General features: G+C 41.2%; 1 protein-coding gene across 1 annotated transcript in view; it reads right to left on the bottom strand.

Moving 5' to 3' along the window:
- Positions 1-586: 586 nt before the first annotated feature.
- Positions 587-16,799, bottom strand: part of PARP1 (poly(ADP-ribose) polymerase 1) — a 53,519-nt gene continuing 37,306 nt past the window's right edge. Inside the window, exons 14-23 of the mRNA XM_074949170.1 lie at positions 15,516-15,644; positions 10,859-10,942; positions 9,169-9,291; positions 7,960-8,088; positions 7,344-7,442; positions 6,509-6,661; positions 5,989-6,116; positions 5,543-5,604; positions 3,366-3,480; positions 587-1,044 (exon numbers count right to left, since the gene is read on the bottom strand). Coding sequence (XP_074805271.1) covers positions 963-1,044; positions 3,366-3,480; positions 5,543-5,604; positions 5,989-6,116; positions 6,509-6,661; positions 7,344-7,442; positions 7,960-8,088; positions 9,169-9,291; positions 10,859-10,942; positions 15,516-15,644 — 1,104 coding nt within the window. The 3' untranslated portion in view covers positions 587-962. The remainder of the gene's footprint in view (positions 1,045-3,365; positions 3,481-5,542; positions 5,605-5,988; positions 6,117-6,508; positions 6,662-7,343; positions 7,443-7,959; positions 8,089-9,168; positions 9,292-10,858; positions 10,943-15,515; positions 15,645-16,799) is intronic.

Here is a 16,799-nt window from a genome sequence, read left to right as displayed (position 1 = left end):
TTATAATTTATACTTAGGTAACGGAGAAAATCCCTGGAAATATTCATTTTTAGGAGGGGGTTCGCGAGACTTGACATTTTAGTGAAAGGGGTTCACAGGTGGTTAAAGTTTGGGAACCACTGGTCTGCAAGAATGACCACACACCCTAAATCACATGAAAAATTGGTATTTAAGGAGGTTTGTTGAGGCTAACACTGAACAAAACATAGCAACATGTGTTGGTGCTTTCCATGGACATTCACCACATTTGGCCTTGGATTAATCAGAAACTGCTTACTACTACCACCACCGACTGTTCACGGGGAAAAAAATCTCAATGGGCAGTCCAAGTTTTCATTCCAACGTGGATTGTGAGATGCGTCCACAGGTTTTAATGTTCAGTGTTTATATTTAGAGAGACATGGCGTGTTTAAAAGCATTACAAAAGAATACATTGAAACAATTAAAGCAATTCAATCATTTTGCAACATAAAAATAAAAGTTGTTAATATGAAATTAGCTTTTATTTTTACCTCAAAATAAATGGACGTTTAACATTTATTCAAAATCAAAACAGGAAGAGGAGATTTTAAACAAGAGGGCAACCTTTTTTTAAATAGCGCAACTATTTGTAAACATTCATAAATTCCTTTTCCTCCCCAACTCCATTTGGCTAAAATCCCCTTCCTTTTCTGTTTTTTGGTCTACCCTCAATTCAAAGACACACGTGATAGCCCAAAAAATTAGAAGTGGCTTAAAACAAAACCAGGTATTCATTCTCATCAGAACTCAGTTCCATGTGCTGCCACATATTTATATAAAAACCTCTTACTAAAGTGATTTACTAAATCTGGATTTAGTAACCTCTTCTGCAACTTAGCTCTTTGATACCTTGATAAGGGAAGTCAATGCTTAAGCAGGTCAGAAGTCAGCACTAGAATGTAACTACATAATAACTCGTTAACAGGGCTTCTAAATAGGGTTCACCAGAGTGATGTTTTATAGTTGAACTTCAGTTTCAGCAGGTACTTCAGATTTACCTGAGCAACATCATAGACAATATATCTGGGAAGGAAACAGTGAGTTAAGGAACAGCTACTATAAAATAACAATATAAACATAACTTGGACTTCAACAGTATTTGAGTCTTGCCCTATGCAGATCTGAATGTAAAAGCAAGCTCCTGATGTCAAATTCAAGGTATATGCCAGTATTTCTGCTTATGTATTAGAACATTCCACACCCCCACCCCACATTTTGTTTCCTTTTTAGTTTGCAATGTGTGAAACAGAAGTCTATGTTCTATAAAATTCTGACAATACCAACAAAAGGAACAGTGCTAGACTCTGCAAATACTACAGGAAAATCAGCTTCAGCCTAAACTGAATCATGAACTCAGAAAAGCAGAACTGAACAACAAAATTAGGCACACCTAATTTCCTGACCCCACACAACCTTATTCCCCTCTCTGAATCAGAGTATATTATGTTAATTGCTTACTTCAGAGCTCTGATCAAAAATCAGGAATAGGCAGAGTTACCAGACAGGAGAAGCATTAAAGAAAGTGTGATGGGAATCTCAAGAGACAAACTGACTTGGACCAGGGACTGCGTTTGCTGAAGATTATGTTTAGCCAGTAGAAAAGGAGTACTTGTGGCACCTTAGAGACTAACCAATTTATTAGAGCATAAGCTTTTGTGAGCTACAGCTCACTTCATCGGATGCACACCTGCATAAACCGAGACGCTAAGCTTGGTTTCCTGTAGGTGAGACCTACAGGAAACCAAGCTTACTTTACCGAGGAAGGAGCTGAGAGGCTCGGTTTATGCAAGTATGCATCCGATGAAGTGAGCTGTAGCTCACGAAAGCTTATGCTCAAATAAATTGGTTAGTCTCTAAGGTGCCACAAGTACTCCTTTTCTTTTTGCGAATACAGACTAACACGGTTGTTACTCTGAAACCTGTTTAGCCAATGCCATTCTTGTCTGCCGGGACCTCATGGTGCCAAGTCACACGCTCAGTCCAAATATCAGGGACAAAGAAAAAGGTGTGGTCTGAACATGGGACTAGGGATCAGGAATTCCTGAATACTAATCATAACTCTCTTACTATTTTCCAGTGTGAAGCCAGCCATTTAATCTGTCTCAGTTCCCCATCTATAAAAACAGAGAATACTTGCTGGCCTCACAGAGGGACTGAAAATGAAAAACAGTGCAATTGTTGGCATTGCTAAAATGGACTGACACGGCCTGTATCATAGTTATTATGTTACTAAGTTTCATTAGAAAAATAAGGCAGTTCACCTTGTCTGTTAATTTTCTCAACTCTTAATGCTACAAACCTACTTCTAAGATGATAACTCCTAAGGGCAAGTCTACACCACAGCACTACATGTCTGGTGAAGACACGCTATGCCGATGGGAGAGCGCTCTCCTGTTGGCATAATTACTTCATCCTTGTTGAGAAGTGGAAGCTACGTTGGCAGGAGAGCATCTCCCGCCGACATAGCACTGGTATGGACAGCACAAAACTGGAGGTGCTTTTTCACACCCCATAGCAATGTAAATTATATCGATTTAGGCTGTAGCATAGACCTGCCCTATGCGAGATTAAACAAATTCTCACTAAATCTGATGTAGATTAAAACTAATAGTGACTAGCTGAATGAGTAGCACATTAGTTGACTTGAATAAAGTTACAATTCCATTTCATGTTGTCAGCTGAACTAAGACAGGAGCGATATTAAAAGCCAAAGTTGCCATATGCTCCGTGCTGCCAGCTCTTAAGATAGACAGCCTTGTGGTGAAACAATTCACCCAAGAGCAGTCAGCTGAGTTTCTGACCGGTCTAGAGATTGTTAATTTAAGAAGTTATTTGCTTAGTAGGATGAGAGGAAGCGTATGTAGTAGTTAGATCATCTATTTGGGAATCAAGACACACAGGTGCTATCCCTGGTTCGAACACTGACATACCATGAGTGTGGACAAATGAATTCTAGGTCTCAGTTTATCCATCCATCTAGAAATAGTAAAAGGCTAATTCCCCCCCCCAAAGTGCTGTGAAGTTTAAATTTAAACTTGTTTACAAAGAGTTCTGTAAGTGCTACAGAAGTGCAAAGTCCTGTAGTTAACATAACTACTCACTGTGTGTACGATTTCTTTTTATGCAGGGTTGATAATGAGAGTTTCTTTAAACATCATTCTAAAATTGTTCCCCTTGTAAGAGGGGCTCTGCAAATTGTAGCTTGCTAACCACTCCATGAAAGATCTAAAAGAAAAGGCTTCTGTAGCTAAACTTCCTCTACATAATGGTACTTGCTAATAATTCTGCATGTTATAATACAGAGAAATGCTTTCCAGTTAAAGTGGAACGATAGTAAAGGATACTCATTATATAGAAGACAGGTATCGCTAATTCCAGATGGAATCCCATTCCCTAAAGGAATATCTACACCATCTAGAGTGATGGTGGCTGAAGGATCAGGTGCAGTTTTGCCCAAACCTATGAAAGAGAAAGATAGTGTTAATTATAAGTCTGAAATGTAGGCAAAATCTTGTTTGCTTAGTATTAGAAAAATTCTCACTAATGACAGTGTTACAGTCATTTATACAGTGCAATAGATGTGTATGATACTTTACAGACCATTACAAGCACATACCCCTACTCACAATGGCTTGTCATAAAAGACATTTGGGGAATCGTATGGTATGTCCAAAAAGAAAAGGAGGACTTGTGGCACTTTAGGTGCCACAAGTCCTCCTTTTCTTTTTGCAAATACAGACTAACATGGCTGCTACTCTGAAACCTATGGTATGTCCAGTCTCTCTGGCATGTAGTTTAAGTTTTCTTATTTCTTCAAAGGAAACCGTGTACAATTGCCAGATTGCCCATTCACACGAAGAGCCCATTTCTGCTTGCACTGAAGTCAGAGGGATCTTATCCAGTTCCCATGTATGTCCACTGGAAATCAAGCACTTCAGCTTCAGCACAGCCTCACTTGTACTGTAAGCCAGGGATTCTTAACCTTTTTCTTTCTGAGCAACCCCCCCCCCCCCCCACGCTATAAAAACTCCATGGCCCAGCTGTGCCAAAACAATTGGTTTTCTGCATAGAAAAGCCAGGACCGACGTTAGGGGGTAGCAAGCAGGGCAAGTGCCTGAGGCCCCACACCAAGGACACTATGAAACTAAGTTGCTCAGGCTTTGGCTTCAGCCCTGGGTGATGGGCTTCAGTGCCCCGGGCTGCAGTCCGGTGCGGCAGGACTTTGGCTTTCTGCCCTGGGCCCTAGCGAGTCTAATGCTGGCCACACTTGGTGGTCCCTCTGAAACCTACTCACAGCCCTGCAGGAGACCCCAGACCTCTGGTTGAGAACCACTGCTGTAAACTACAGATTTATATCCCAAGAGATCTTAAAAGTGACACTGACAGTGTACAGACTATATTAAATATACTATCACCTCACTTGTAGCACTAATAGTCCATTAGATTGTTATGACTGAAATAATTCAAAATTTACTTTATTTTTCCATTTGTGCTGGCTGCTTGGTTTAATTTCACACATCTTGGACACTTAAAACTGATGGGTCAGATTCACTTTCCAGTCTCTCATACCATTCCCAATACAGAGTATGTTTATATTGTAAAATTTAAATGAAATTAAAATAATGAACTAATTCCTGTTCTTCTGTATAAGCCCCTCCTTGACATACAGTTAATTTGGGGCCTAATGTATACTGTATACTTAAATGAACACTTACGTCAGATCTTTACTAGAGCTTATATCTTTAAAGATCAAAGATGCCTATCAGATCCACGTGAAGCACTTTGTTTTATCAGGGGCATTTGCCAAATGTTACTATTCCCCCAACTTTGTGCGGATAATTCTCAAAATTCATTAATTCCCTCTAAATTCTCCTCTACAAATTCCCCAGAAAACAAAAACTCTTTTTTTTTTTTTTTTAAGTAGCATTGTAAGAACAGCAATCGTTCCAATTCCAGCTTTTATCAGTAATAGACAAAACCAGCTATTTATTCCTTGAATATTAAAGACATAAGAATGGCTCTACTGGGTCAGACCAAAGGTCCATCTAGCCCAGTATCCTGTCTTCTGACAGTGGCTAGTGCCAGGTGCCCCAGAGGGAATGAACAGAACAGGTAATCATCAAGTGATCCATTCCCAGTTTCTGGCAAGACATTTTGAAAGTGTTCTACAAAACCTTTACACTATTGGTCTATCAAGTAACATCCTACCTCCAGCAATGCCCAATGCCTCTAAAGTATCTGGTAAGTACAAAGCTCCCAAACACACCTAACTTTATTGTTCAGTGCTACACTTGGGGGGAAATTCCTGCCTGAACCGTTAGACAGCCAGCTAACATACTATGAAGCACGAAATCCCTCCCCATCTGAAAATACATAAAATACATTATTGAAGGTAATATTATCCAATCCTTTTAAAAGATACAGCCATAGCACAAGACTAGACTATTCTTTTCACCAAGCAAAAGCTGTCAAAGTTTGTTACAGTTACCGTCACCCTGATAATTTCTCAACGAAGCTTTACCTTTGACACTGTGTTTTCCCTTGGGCAACTTAGTTATGTGGGAAGCATTCTTTAGCTCATGCCTAGAAAGTAGAAAGAACAACATTTCTAGAGGAGTTGAAGAGAACTTTCTTAATGAAAAATAAAGACATTTTGTTACAATACTATGAAGTTATTTTACATACTATGCCTTTAGAAGGCAACACCATCACAGTTTCCTTCCTTATCATGGTTATTACTATTTATGCTGTTTCTTTTTAAGGCAATATTCTCTATCTACAGCACAAATTTTACTCAAATTATTTGTTTATTTCAGGAGTTTCCAAAATTTTCCTGATTTAAGAATGCTTTTAATTATTTCCAAGCAAACTGCAACAGCTTCTCATTGTCACTTGGATGTAGAAGTTTGCAGCTTAGGTGCTACCTTCTACAACTGTGAGCCAGTTAATAACATACAAGTTACTTACATGTTTCCAAGGGCAACCTCTCCCAGTAAAATTAAGCCTATTGGATCAGTCTGAGATGTGTGACAGTAGTTGGCACTCTTGGACACCATGTCCGCAAAATAGATACCTTTACCGAACATGTAACCAGTCTGGGAGTGGGAAAGGAAAAAGGTTATCAAAATAAAATCCCAGCTTCAAAGACCAAGTTGATGTTGAAACCATCTGCCTAGAATTCTCTCTGTATTAACTAGAAGAGTAATGCTACAAAACAACTCCCAAGCACTGTTTGAGGTGTAACTTATTGACAAACTTATAGACATGTTGCTCAGCAACCATTCTTTCTGGACAGCTTGAATAGCATTACATGTTCACAAAGGTCATCTGGCCCCTCCTTATCTAGACATTCTCTTCTTTAGGCTCTTACCAATAGTGGCCCCAGGAGACCAGATGGATGGAGGGGGCAAAAGGTGTCAAGAGGAACAGGATGAGTGGCACAACAATCATTTTTATGCATTTGTTTAACAAGTAGCATTTTACATACCACAGGAGCTTCAGGTGGAGCTATTCGGAGACCCTGCGAGAAGATGCCAGCAAAGTTGGTAGCGCGGGAGCCATGCCAGAGCAGCTGGCGATTATGAAGCTGCCTGAACGGTTTGTAACGCTGATTTTCTCCTTCACGTTCAATCTTGAAGATCTTTATCATTTTAAAGAGAGAGAAAGGAAAATAAAAATCTCATGGTTAATTGGCGCATGGCAAGATGGTCTGATCTTGAAAATGGGTTAATCTGTGCTAGGAAAGTTAACATACTAAGAGAAGCAAACTTCATACTGTTTTCATACTGTCATAATCTAACTCCAGCAGCCAGTTATCTATAGCAAAGGTTACACCAGGACATTTCATTACACGTTATTTCCCCTAAGTGCTAGGCATAAGCAGACTCAAGGGGGCCCCCCTTTGCTTTTTTAGAATGTGTTGAGGGAAAGGGGGCACCAAAATATTCCTTCGCAGGGCTCCGAGTGGGCTAGCACCACCTCTGTTCCCCAACCCCCTCTACTTTTTATTGCTCACAACTTTCTGAATAATTCTCCGTTGGGGCTGAAATTTTCCAGCTTTCAGGGCAAAAGGTGATTTTCCCCCTGGATTTATTAAGAGACAAATGAAAATAAAGACATCTTAACAGCAAGAAATGTCTAAAAACTTAGATTTGAAAATTCCTCCCCAGCTCGCCTTGAGATTTTGTTGTATTCACTCATGTAACAAGTACTTTCTATAACAGAAGCTCAGTAGTTAAACAACACACAAAAGAGCCATGGAAGAAAGCAAAAGTGTATAAACCAATTTTATACACTTAACTCCCCACCCCTTCAAAACTTACATCCACAACTTTCAGATCATATGCATTATGGGTAGAGGCATGTGTATTCTTCACATACTGCTTTATGATCTTGGCTTCTTCTGAATCTTTATCAATAACCTGGAAGGAAAGAGCAGAACACAAAAGGTTTCCTTTAAAAATGCAGATTAATGTGAGCCTGTTAGGTCATTTTGGGGACTGAAAAATTCATCCTGCAGTTGGTGGCTCCCCCCACTAAATCTCTTATTTATCACTAGGAAAGACATGTCTAGGGCATCGTAAGACGTTTTTTGGCCAAAATCAAAGGATCCTCTCTGTGTGAGTTGAAGGGTGACACAATCTAGTACTGGAGGCTTTGGAGAGACAGGGATATATGGGCTTTCCCATTCCACCCTTCAGGAACACAAACGGGATTAGAATTAAGAGACTTTTTTTGTATAGATGGTGGAGTGAATACAGACATATACAATGGTATACTGGGAGCTCAACATGGGGCATGGTTTGTTCCCTGCTAGAGTGGAAAGCTGTATTTTTAGTTTACCAGCAGTACCTTATTCATCTGTTATACTCCATACGAATGGGTGCCAAGTTCTTATTCACAGCCAGTGACCACAGTCTACTATTCTATTTCATTTACCTTAATGTTAGTTTTGAGCTTTTCGTAGTTGATGTCAATTGGGTCTTTATCCCCATCTTCATTTCCACCTCTGAGAAGGCTGTAAGCGACCTCAATATCAAGCAGGTTGTCTAACATCTGCACTTTGGCCTGGATAATTTGAAGAGGTTATTTTTCTTGCCATAGGAAAGTCTTTACAACCTTAAGACCTTGTCCTGCAGTTGCTATGAGCATGTTAATGCCGAGATATTTATAAATGTCTGTGCACCACTGCCACAACACTTGGGTGGCTCACATCAATAAAGCTATCTATAGAACTTTCCTGTTAACAAAAACCCACCTATCTCTATTATAAAATCAATACAGCACCTAGGCAAATGGATCTGACACTTTTCTTTAAGCTACCCACCCCAGGCTCCAAAGGAGGGTGCAGATTTCAGAAGCCCTCCCCTGTTCTGCTGCCAGCTATGGAGAGTTTAAGCTCCAGAACAGAGAGCTCAAGCAAACTGGCAAGTTTCTTCATCCTCTGCAGAGGGTCATGGGGAGATAAGCAATTTCTCAGACAAGTGGATCCAAGGCTGTGATGTCAAAAGCATTTCAGTATCCATGAGGATTGTGTAGAACCTACATTAAAACCTGCAATTCCTACTTTAAGGTCAAGCTCTACATCTTTCTCTGCTTCCACAAAGCTAAAAACAAATCCCCTCAGTTTTCCCCTTTTCATTCAGTTTTGCTACTTTAAAACTTTACATCAGTAGATCCTTTGGCAAAGATATGCAACAGAATATGGGCGGGAGTCAGGCCTGAAAACCTAAAGTTATCCCACTCATACAGAGGATGAATTTGGCCCAGAATCTCTTTAGCTGTATATAAGCCACAAAGCCTATGAAGTGATGGTTAAGAGCTAGTTCAGCCTTTGTTATGCAAAGCACAGGGGACAATTCTTCAGACATTTCTGGATAACAGCTAAGCCAACTTAAACAGCACAGAAAGAAGCCTACATACTTAAAACACAAAGCTACACTATTATAGTCACAGCCTTGCAGTGTCAAATAGGATTGCGAACAGTTCTGTTCCAAACAATGAAGCAACGGTCACTTTTAAGTTGACTTAGTTAAATTCCTAGAAGAAGGTGTTTCCTCATTCACACTTAAAACGCAAACCTTCTACATTTGAATATCAGGTGCCAGAGCTGCTTTCCACAATAAATATCATAAGTTTCACTGATACCTGGATATGTTCTAGGTTATTTAAGAGAGGTGGTTTCTTCATCCCAAAGTCATGAGGTATCAGGGTATAGAAGCGATTGGAGAGATCCAGTATCTGAGAATCACTGCCACCATCAGACACTGCCTAAATGAGAAGAAGAGAAACGAATTCTGGGAAAGATCCATGGAACAATAGATGCATTCAAGGTACTTGTTTGGAAAGGCTAGAAAAAAGAAACGTTAACAATACAAGAACAGAGAAACATAACCAAAGTGATTTTAATGCTGAAACCCACTTAAATGAATAAAAGGGACAGTCCTGTTAAATCACTTTCCATGTTCCAAATCAAAATACCTGCAGCAATACAATCATTTTTTGGTAAAGGAACAACTGATAAAGGAATAAGCTTGTTTGGGGGGGGAAAAACAAAAAAAACAGGTTCTGGTACACTAAAACAAACTGCAATAAAACCATAAGTGCAGACGTGCTGACTGAGTGAACCAGAGAACAGCTGAATGAATCATTTTGTTGCAGCAAGCAGCCGACGTGCATTTATATGAAGTCTGGAAGTGCCCCTCTGCATGCCTCTTTTGGGTACCATACAGAGGACTTTTGTGAGCTCTCTGGGCAATACCGACTAGCGATTCTTGCAATGCTCCAAATCATGAGCAACAGTGCCTTATAGCACCCAGAACAGATGAGCACTACAGCACATCTAAAAGTAAACAGCTTAGAACCTCATCTTGGAATGCAGTGAACAGGAGTAACTCCACAAACTTCAGTGGATTAATCCCGCATTTACACCAGCAGCAGTGGATTTGGTCCTGTTTTAGGCCATGTCTACACCAGGGGCGCTACAGCGGCATAGCTACGGCATCACAGCTAGGCCTCTTGTAACCCTGTAGTGTAGACACAGACTATGGTGATGGAAGGGGCTTTTCTATTGGTGTAGGAACTCCACTTCCCTGAGACATAGCAGTTAGGTCGACAGAGGCATTCTTCTGTCAACCTAGCTGCATCTACACCAGGGGTTAGGTCAGCATAGATATGGTGCTCAGGAAAGTGGATTTTTTTATACCCCAAGCACTGCAGCTATGTTTTAAGTGTAGACCAGGTTTAACTTTACATACTCCTCTACCACATGCTTAAAATGCTGTTCTTCCTAAAGAACAAATCAGGTCTATTTACACTATAACACTGAAGTAATTAGTTGCATATTCACACTATGTCCTCGTAGGGCTGGTCTGCACTGGAAACTTACATTGGCAGAGCTGTATCTCGTGTGTGTGAAAAATGCACACCTGAGAGATGTAGCTATGCCGACCTAATCCCGGTATAGGCAGCACAAGGTAGACAAAAAATTCTTCTGTTGTCCTAGCTACTGCCTCTTGGGAAAGTGGATTAACTACAGTGATGAAAGAACCCCTCCGGTTGCTGTAGTGAGTGTCTACACTGAAGCACTGCAGCTGTGTCACCGTAGCATCTTAAGTGTAGACAGCCTCAGATACAGACACCACGGGTTACTGCAAGAAGAATGAAGCAGCTCCTTTACTGCAACATAAAGTATGTACCCTTCCTCCATTAACTTTTAGTTGATCAAAACAAGTGTAAGCTCTGTAAAGCACAAATGCAGCAAGGAATCCAGTCGCGTTCTGAGCCCAGAATGACTTCTGAATTCCCTTGCTGGTTGTTAAGTCTGTTTCTTGCTCACCTGCTGAACCTCATTAAGGATGGAGTATGCACTCTGGATTTGCCTCTTGCTCAGCTTTCCCAGTGGCATCTTCTGGAGGTCAATCTGACAAGGAGATTTGTTGACGCAATTAAAACAGGACTCCATTACAATGAAACCCCCATAGTTCCTCTCATCTGGCCATCAGAAAGATTTGAGTCTCCAGACAGAATACATTATATAAAAATTAAAACATTTCAGAGCTAGCATTTATCTGCACGGGTTGAAGAATGACTAGAGCAGTGCAGCCAGAATATGGACACGTTATCGCCCAATGAGACAAAATTATGTCTGTAACTTAAGACAATGTGCAGTACTTGGCCTGAACAAAATAAGCGTTTCAGTCTAAGGTTTAACATTTACCTAATGCCATAAGCACTCATGACCCTTTACAATTAAGTCTGCTGCTGGAGAAACTAATATAAAATGGCAGTTTGAACAGAATAAAATATCCTTCAGGAGATCACATAATGTACCCAGTGTTTTGACTGCAGTAACAGTCCAAGCGTACTCCATTTTCAGCATTTGCACTTGGCACCTGTACAAAACTACAGAGTAAAGCATGAGGAAGTTGTATTCTGTATTTTGCATACAGAGTGCCCCATCAAGGCACATGCTAACTAAAAGTGTAATCTCACAGTACAAATTACGCTTCTGTTTTCCACATTTTATTTACTAATTTATTTTAGAAATAGATGTTGCCTGGCACCCCCACCTATCTCACCCTCCCCACTTTTTGGGCAAACTAATTACCCCACCTCCGCCCCCGATATTAATTCTCTCTCTCTGGTCTGGCAGCACAGTTTTGATAAGAGTGTCTTTTGAACAGCTGGAACTTGGGAGTTTTAGCTTAAAACTAGACCTGTTCATGCACCAGCTTTGTAATGAAGCAGCTCTGTATGTGGCAGCATTTAACAAAGCTCCATTTTAATTGAAAGTTTTACGAGAGGTTATGGATATGCTCTGGACATTAGCAGTCCTCAGAGAACACACCTCAGCTCATCAGGTCAGAACTATTTGTGTAGTTAGAGCACTGACTGACAGGCACCAGGTCCAAAATCCTCATTGCAGAGAGGAAAACTGTAGGGCGGCTGGTTCCAAACAGGATTCAATGGCAGAACCCTCCAGGAAACTCCAGAAATCTTTTCCTGTTGGATAAATTCTATTTTATTCATTAAAGTGAAATTAAAATTCCCAGCTACATGCACACCCCTTCTGCACAGGAGCTTGAGAAGCTCTTCTGAACCAGTGAGCCTTGCCACCCAAGTTCTGAAGTAATTTGCATGGCAATTTGCACCTTATATTATGGTACAGAGATTTGCTTCCCCCTCCCGCTGCATCTACAACATGATGAAATCCAGCAATAAAGAAAAAACAAGTTGGATGGAGAGATAGAAGTCACAGCCTCAGATGTGACAGAGTGCAACTTATGATATCTTGGGGACACTCATGTAGAGGGACACATGCACTTTCAGGAGAAATCAGACAAAGCATTCTCAGTGATGACGATTTAGGCTAGCCACTACCTAGACCAATACACATTAGACTGTTATGTAGCCTCCCAAGAGGCCAGGTCTGGGCTGAAGTGCTGGAAGCCCCTTCCTAGAGTCACTTAAAACTAGCATTACCAGGGTGGACTGGACTAAATGCCCCAATATAACTTCCATCTCCAATTGAATGCCCCACTATAACTTCCATCTCCAATTGCTATATAGGAAGTAAAGTGGCAAATGAGATGTACAACTATGATTTTAAGCTGCAAAGCAACATTGATCTGATCTGTTTAATTTTGGACAAAACAGCACAGAGATCATGAAGGATCAGGTTTAGATCAATAATATAGCCACTTTGCTGCTGCCAAATGCATCAGGTATATTGTCAGAATCACCTCCAGTGCAGTCACAAGCACCAGGTGGGACATGATGACAAAGCAACGCGGAAGCTGCAGACATATGGAGTACCAGCAGCAAAACAGTTAATACACCAATGCTTCGCAAAGGGGTAATGTAGTACTTCGCCCCAGTGCTCGATGTCTCCATCCAGGAATGAAAGGGACAGTACTAGGGTAGTTCAGGTCCTAGTCCACCTAGCAGGTGTTTACTACAAGGCAATGGTGGGAAGAACTGTAACAGGCCTGGGATAGGGTTAAGTGAGGGGAAGTCTTTACAGAATTAGAAAGCTGAAGAGAGTCTTCAGATCACCCCCATCATGGAAAAAATCCTTTACATCACAGTAAATCTACCGGGAAAAAGCCTGAAGCTGCCAAAGCTATCTACACACATTGGGAGTGCCTGGATACGGTGCAGTAAATAGAAGCACATGAAATCAGGTGGATGAAAGGACCTCATAAACCCCTTGGGGAGACTGCAGACAGTTTTTGGCTCCCTAGCAGAGGCAAATATTCTTCCCTCATTGGAAAGAGATGCTGCTCCCGTGCATGGGATAATACTGAAGCCAGAATCTAATCGGAAGAGCAAGTCTCCATTCTAGCTCTAAGGGCCATACAGATCCTCAGATGGCACAAATTAGCATGGGTCCAATGGAGCTAATTTTCTCCAGATGATCTGGACAGTACTGGAAATGGAGGATCATTAGCATTTATTTTAGGGGCTTTAATCCAAAAATCTGTGCTTTCAAAAGCCACAGAATATACAGGAAAATCTCTTCTCATAGATGCTTCAGAATGTGCTTGCACATTAAAAGGACTTCAGGTATACAGAGTTTCACTGCACATGACAAACCGCAGTGTAGTTGTAGAAAAGGTGGTGTGCAAATTAATCTGTATGTCACAGAGAGCAAGCAACACCTCTTTCAATATGCAATTTTATGCTAGGTAAATTAAACTACCTTTATAGGCTGACCAAAGAAAGCCAAAGAGAAAAGTTGTTTAACATTACAGATGCCCTGACATGCAGCAGTTCACCCACAACATTAAAAATAGATTTGGAGACTGCAGATGAATGTTAGTACACACGTTTATATGGAGCGAGGCAGGCATATGGCCCTACTTGAATTGTGAGATGATTATCAAAAAATAGTGGCTGAATTGTGGAGAAGCCATGAAAAATTGCGGAAAAGTAATAATGGACCTTATTATTTGAGATAATAAAGCCCATTATTATTTTTCCATGATTTTCCGCTGTGGGCCGCCCAGGGCCTCCTCTGTCAGCGCAGACTGGGCTCCCGCTGTCCAATTGCGGTGGAAGCCTAATATTGTGGAATCCGCAATTTCTGCAATATTGCAAGTTAAGTAGGGCCTTAGGCAGGCACTACCAGACCATTCTTAGCCCCACCTGTTTGGATTCATAGCTATAGGTTATACTAAAGACATGGGAAGAAGGGTGGATCACAGCGCTTTTTTCCCCACAGCTGAGAGTGGTGAGCCATTGACCACGTCTACACTACAATCTTAAGTCGACCTATATTAGGTCGACTTACAGCCACCACAGTAATTACTATCTTCCTCTTCTGCTAGTGGTGCACATCTTAACTGAAGAGGGGCAGTGTGGGGTGGGGGCTGAGAGCCAGGGCTCTCAGGTCTGCACAGCTCCCAGTCGGGAGCAGGGGAGCAGCCGCTTGGGGCTTCTTGCCTCCCATCAGCCGGAAGCAGCCGCCTAGGGCCACTCGCCTCTGGCAGGGAGATCCACACCCAGAGTCCAGTCAGCTGCCATGTTCCTGGGTGGGTGTCGGGACCCCAGGGGCAGCAGGGAGTGGGGAGTCTGGGTAGCAGCCCAATTTGGAGTGGAGAACCCGCAGCAGCCCAGCTGGGGTGCCAGGAACCAGCTTTCTTGTCAATTTCACAGTTGATGTAAGGAACGCAGTGTCTACACAGACACTGTGTCACCCTAACTACACAGATATAAGCCTATGCCTCTCATGGAGGTGGAGTTATGTCGCTGGTGTAGGAGGGTAACTTACATCAGCGTGAGCAAGGCTGTAGAGTAGTCACCGATATAGTTAGGTCGATATAAGCTGCCTCATGTCAACCTAACTCCATAGTGTAGAGCAAGCCTTAGAAACATTACACAAGAATCCGGCATTTAACATGGCTAAGAGGAGGAAATAGGCTTTATCTAAACATCACCTTACTGCACATATCAGCTTTCTGTGCACCTCCAGAGTCTCTGTTACTTAAATTTACTAATAATAGTTTTACTGGTGTCAGTGCTGCAGACCCAGAAGGAAGGGTGTTTCTTGCCTCATGTACCGGTGGCCATCTCAGTTAAGATTCCAAAACCTCTACCAATGGTGATGATATGCATAGCACAGAATGATTTTCCTGATCCCAGGCTGAGCTTACAGGATGAGCAGACAGAAAAGTCCCCTTTAGATTTACAAGCTGAGAACATTCGATACAGAAGTCACTAATGAAAAAGATGCACCAAGATGACATTTGTACAGTTATGATTTAAAAAAAAACGATAAATGATACTTCAAACTAGTGATAAAAGCTGGTTAGAAAACACCCCCCCCCCCCCCCACAATATCGTAGGGCCTGTTTCAATGTCCTCCAAAGTCAATGAAGGATTCCCATTGACAGTGCTGGATCAGATCCACAGTGCGAACGGCCTGCTACTGCCGGCACAACTATGGTGTCTAGTGGGAAGGAGTGACGAGAAAGAAGCAAAAGTGCAAGTACCTCAAATTCCACCATGGCTTTCTTCATGCTCTCCACATCAAAGATCATCTTAATAAGGTCCTGGACTGGCTTAGGAAGCTTTGACTTGGTCCCAGCACTAACGGTCAGTTTCCTCACAGCTTCTTCATCCTAGAAAGAGTAAATACCAACACACCAAGGGATAAGGAAAATGGACTGATTGTCGTGGTAACAATTCAAGACCAAGTTAGAGAGGGCACATTATTGCACACAAGACTAAATTTGGTGGGAAATAGGGATTATTGCTCTGACAATACAAAGCAAGGGGACGTTAAGTCTGCATTAATAAAAACTGAATCACCATTAACTTGACATACATGATTTCAAGAGGTGCTCCATGTAAATGCAAGTTAAATTTAGAAGAACATATTTTTCATCTTCACACCTGTATTGCTGCTTCACCCAAACCAATATTAAATAGATTTTCTTTTCAACAATACTTAGCATGTATGTAGATCCTGGTCTGAACTAGGGGACTGTGGTTTGTTTGAACTTCACAGCCTGTAAGGTCAACTACTTAAAAAATATACTAATAATTTTCAATACATTTCTATTGTAAATTTTCTCTATTCATGGAACAGTCCAGTAGTCTTCTGTGGACCACAATGTAATCTGTGTGTTCTCCTGGATATAGATCAAAGATGCTGTAGCCTGATCAATAAAGCATCTGCCTTGTACTTCAAAACAGAGTTCTGTGTGCGTTGAGGTTGTAATTTTATTAACAGTTCATCAGTGTAACACTCTGAATTAATGCAGACCACTTCGCTAAAGTTATGTATTTTTATATTCAAACATTTTAGTTGACATCCAACAATTTGGCCATATGAATATGCAATAGCTAGAAAATATTTTCTAATTTTTTTGTTACTGCTATCTTAGGGGCTATGTTCAACAACTGTAGGTTTAAAAATGCTCAGAAGTAGGATTAAAGTTGAGGACATCCCTTTAAGTAAACTCTCAGAAGTTTTCATGGGCCAGAAGAGGGAGAATTCTTGTTTTACTATTTAAACAGCTGACTTTTCTGCAATGGCTGATTTCTCTTTTTCAGTCTGTTCAGTATGTGCATTTGACAGAACTCTGGGGAAGAGCCAGTTTTAGTGTTTCCTCTGTGTGGATGGGTCACTCATACAGGGGAAGGGCAGAGTAGTACTTTTTTAAAAATAGGAAAATGAGACGGTGATGTACAACTGGCCTGGGTCTCAGGGATCTGGGTAGTACATGAAACGACTTTTGACTTATTTTAAATGACAACTTTTCAAATTGGTG

The sequence above is a fragment of the Natator depressus genome, chromosome 3, assembly GCF_965152275.1.
Source record: "Natator depressus isolate rNatDep1 chromosome 3, rNatDep2.hap1, whole genome shotgun sequence".
NCBI lineage: Eukaryota > Metazoa > Chordata > Testudines > Cheloniidae > Natator > Natator depressus.
This window is presented reverse-complemented; position numbering and strand designations above follow the sequence as displayed.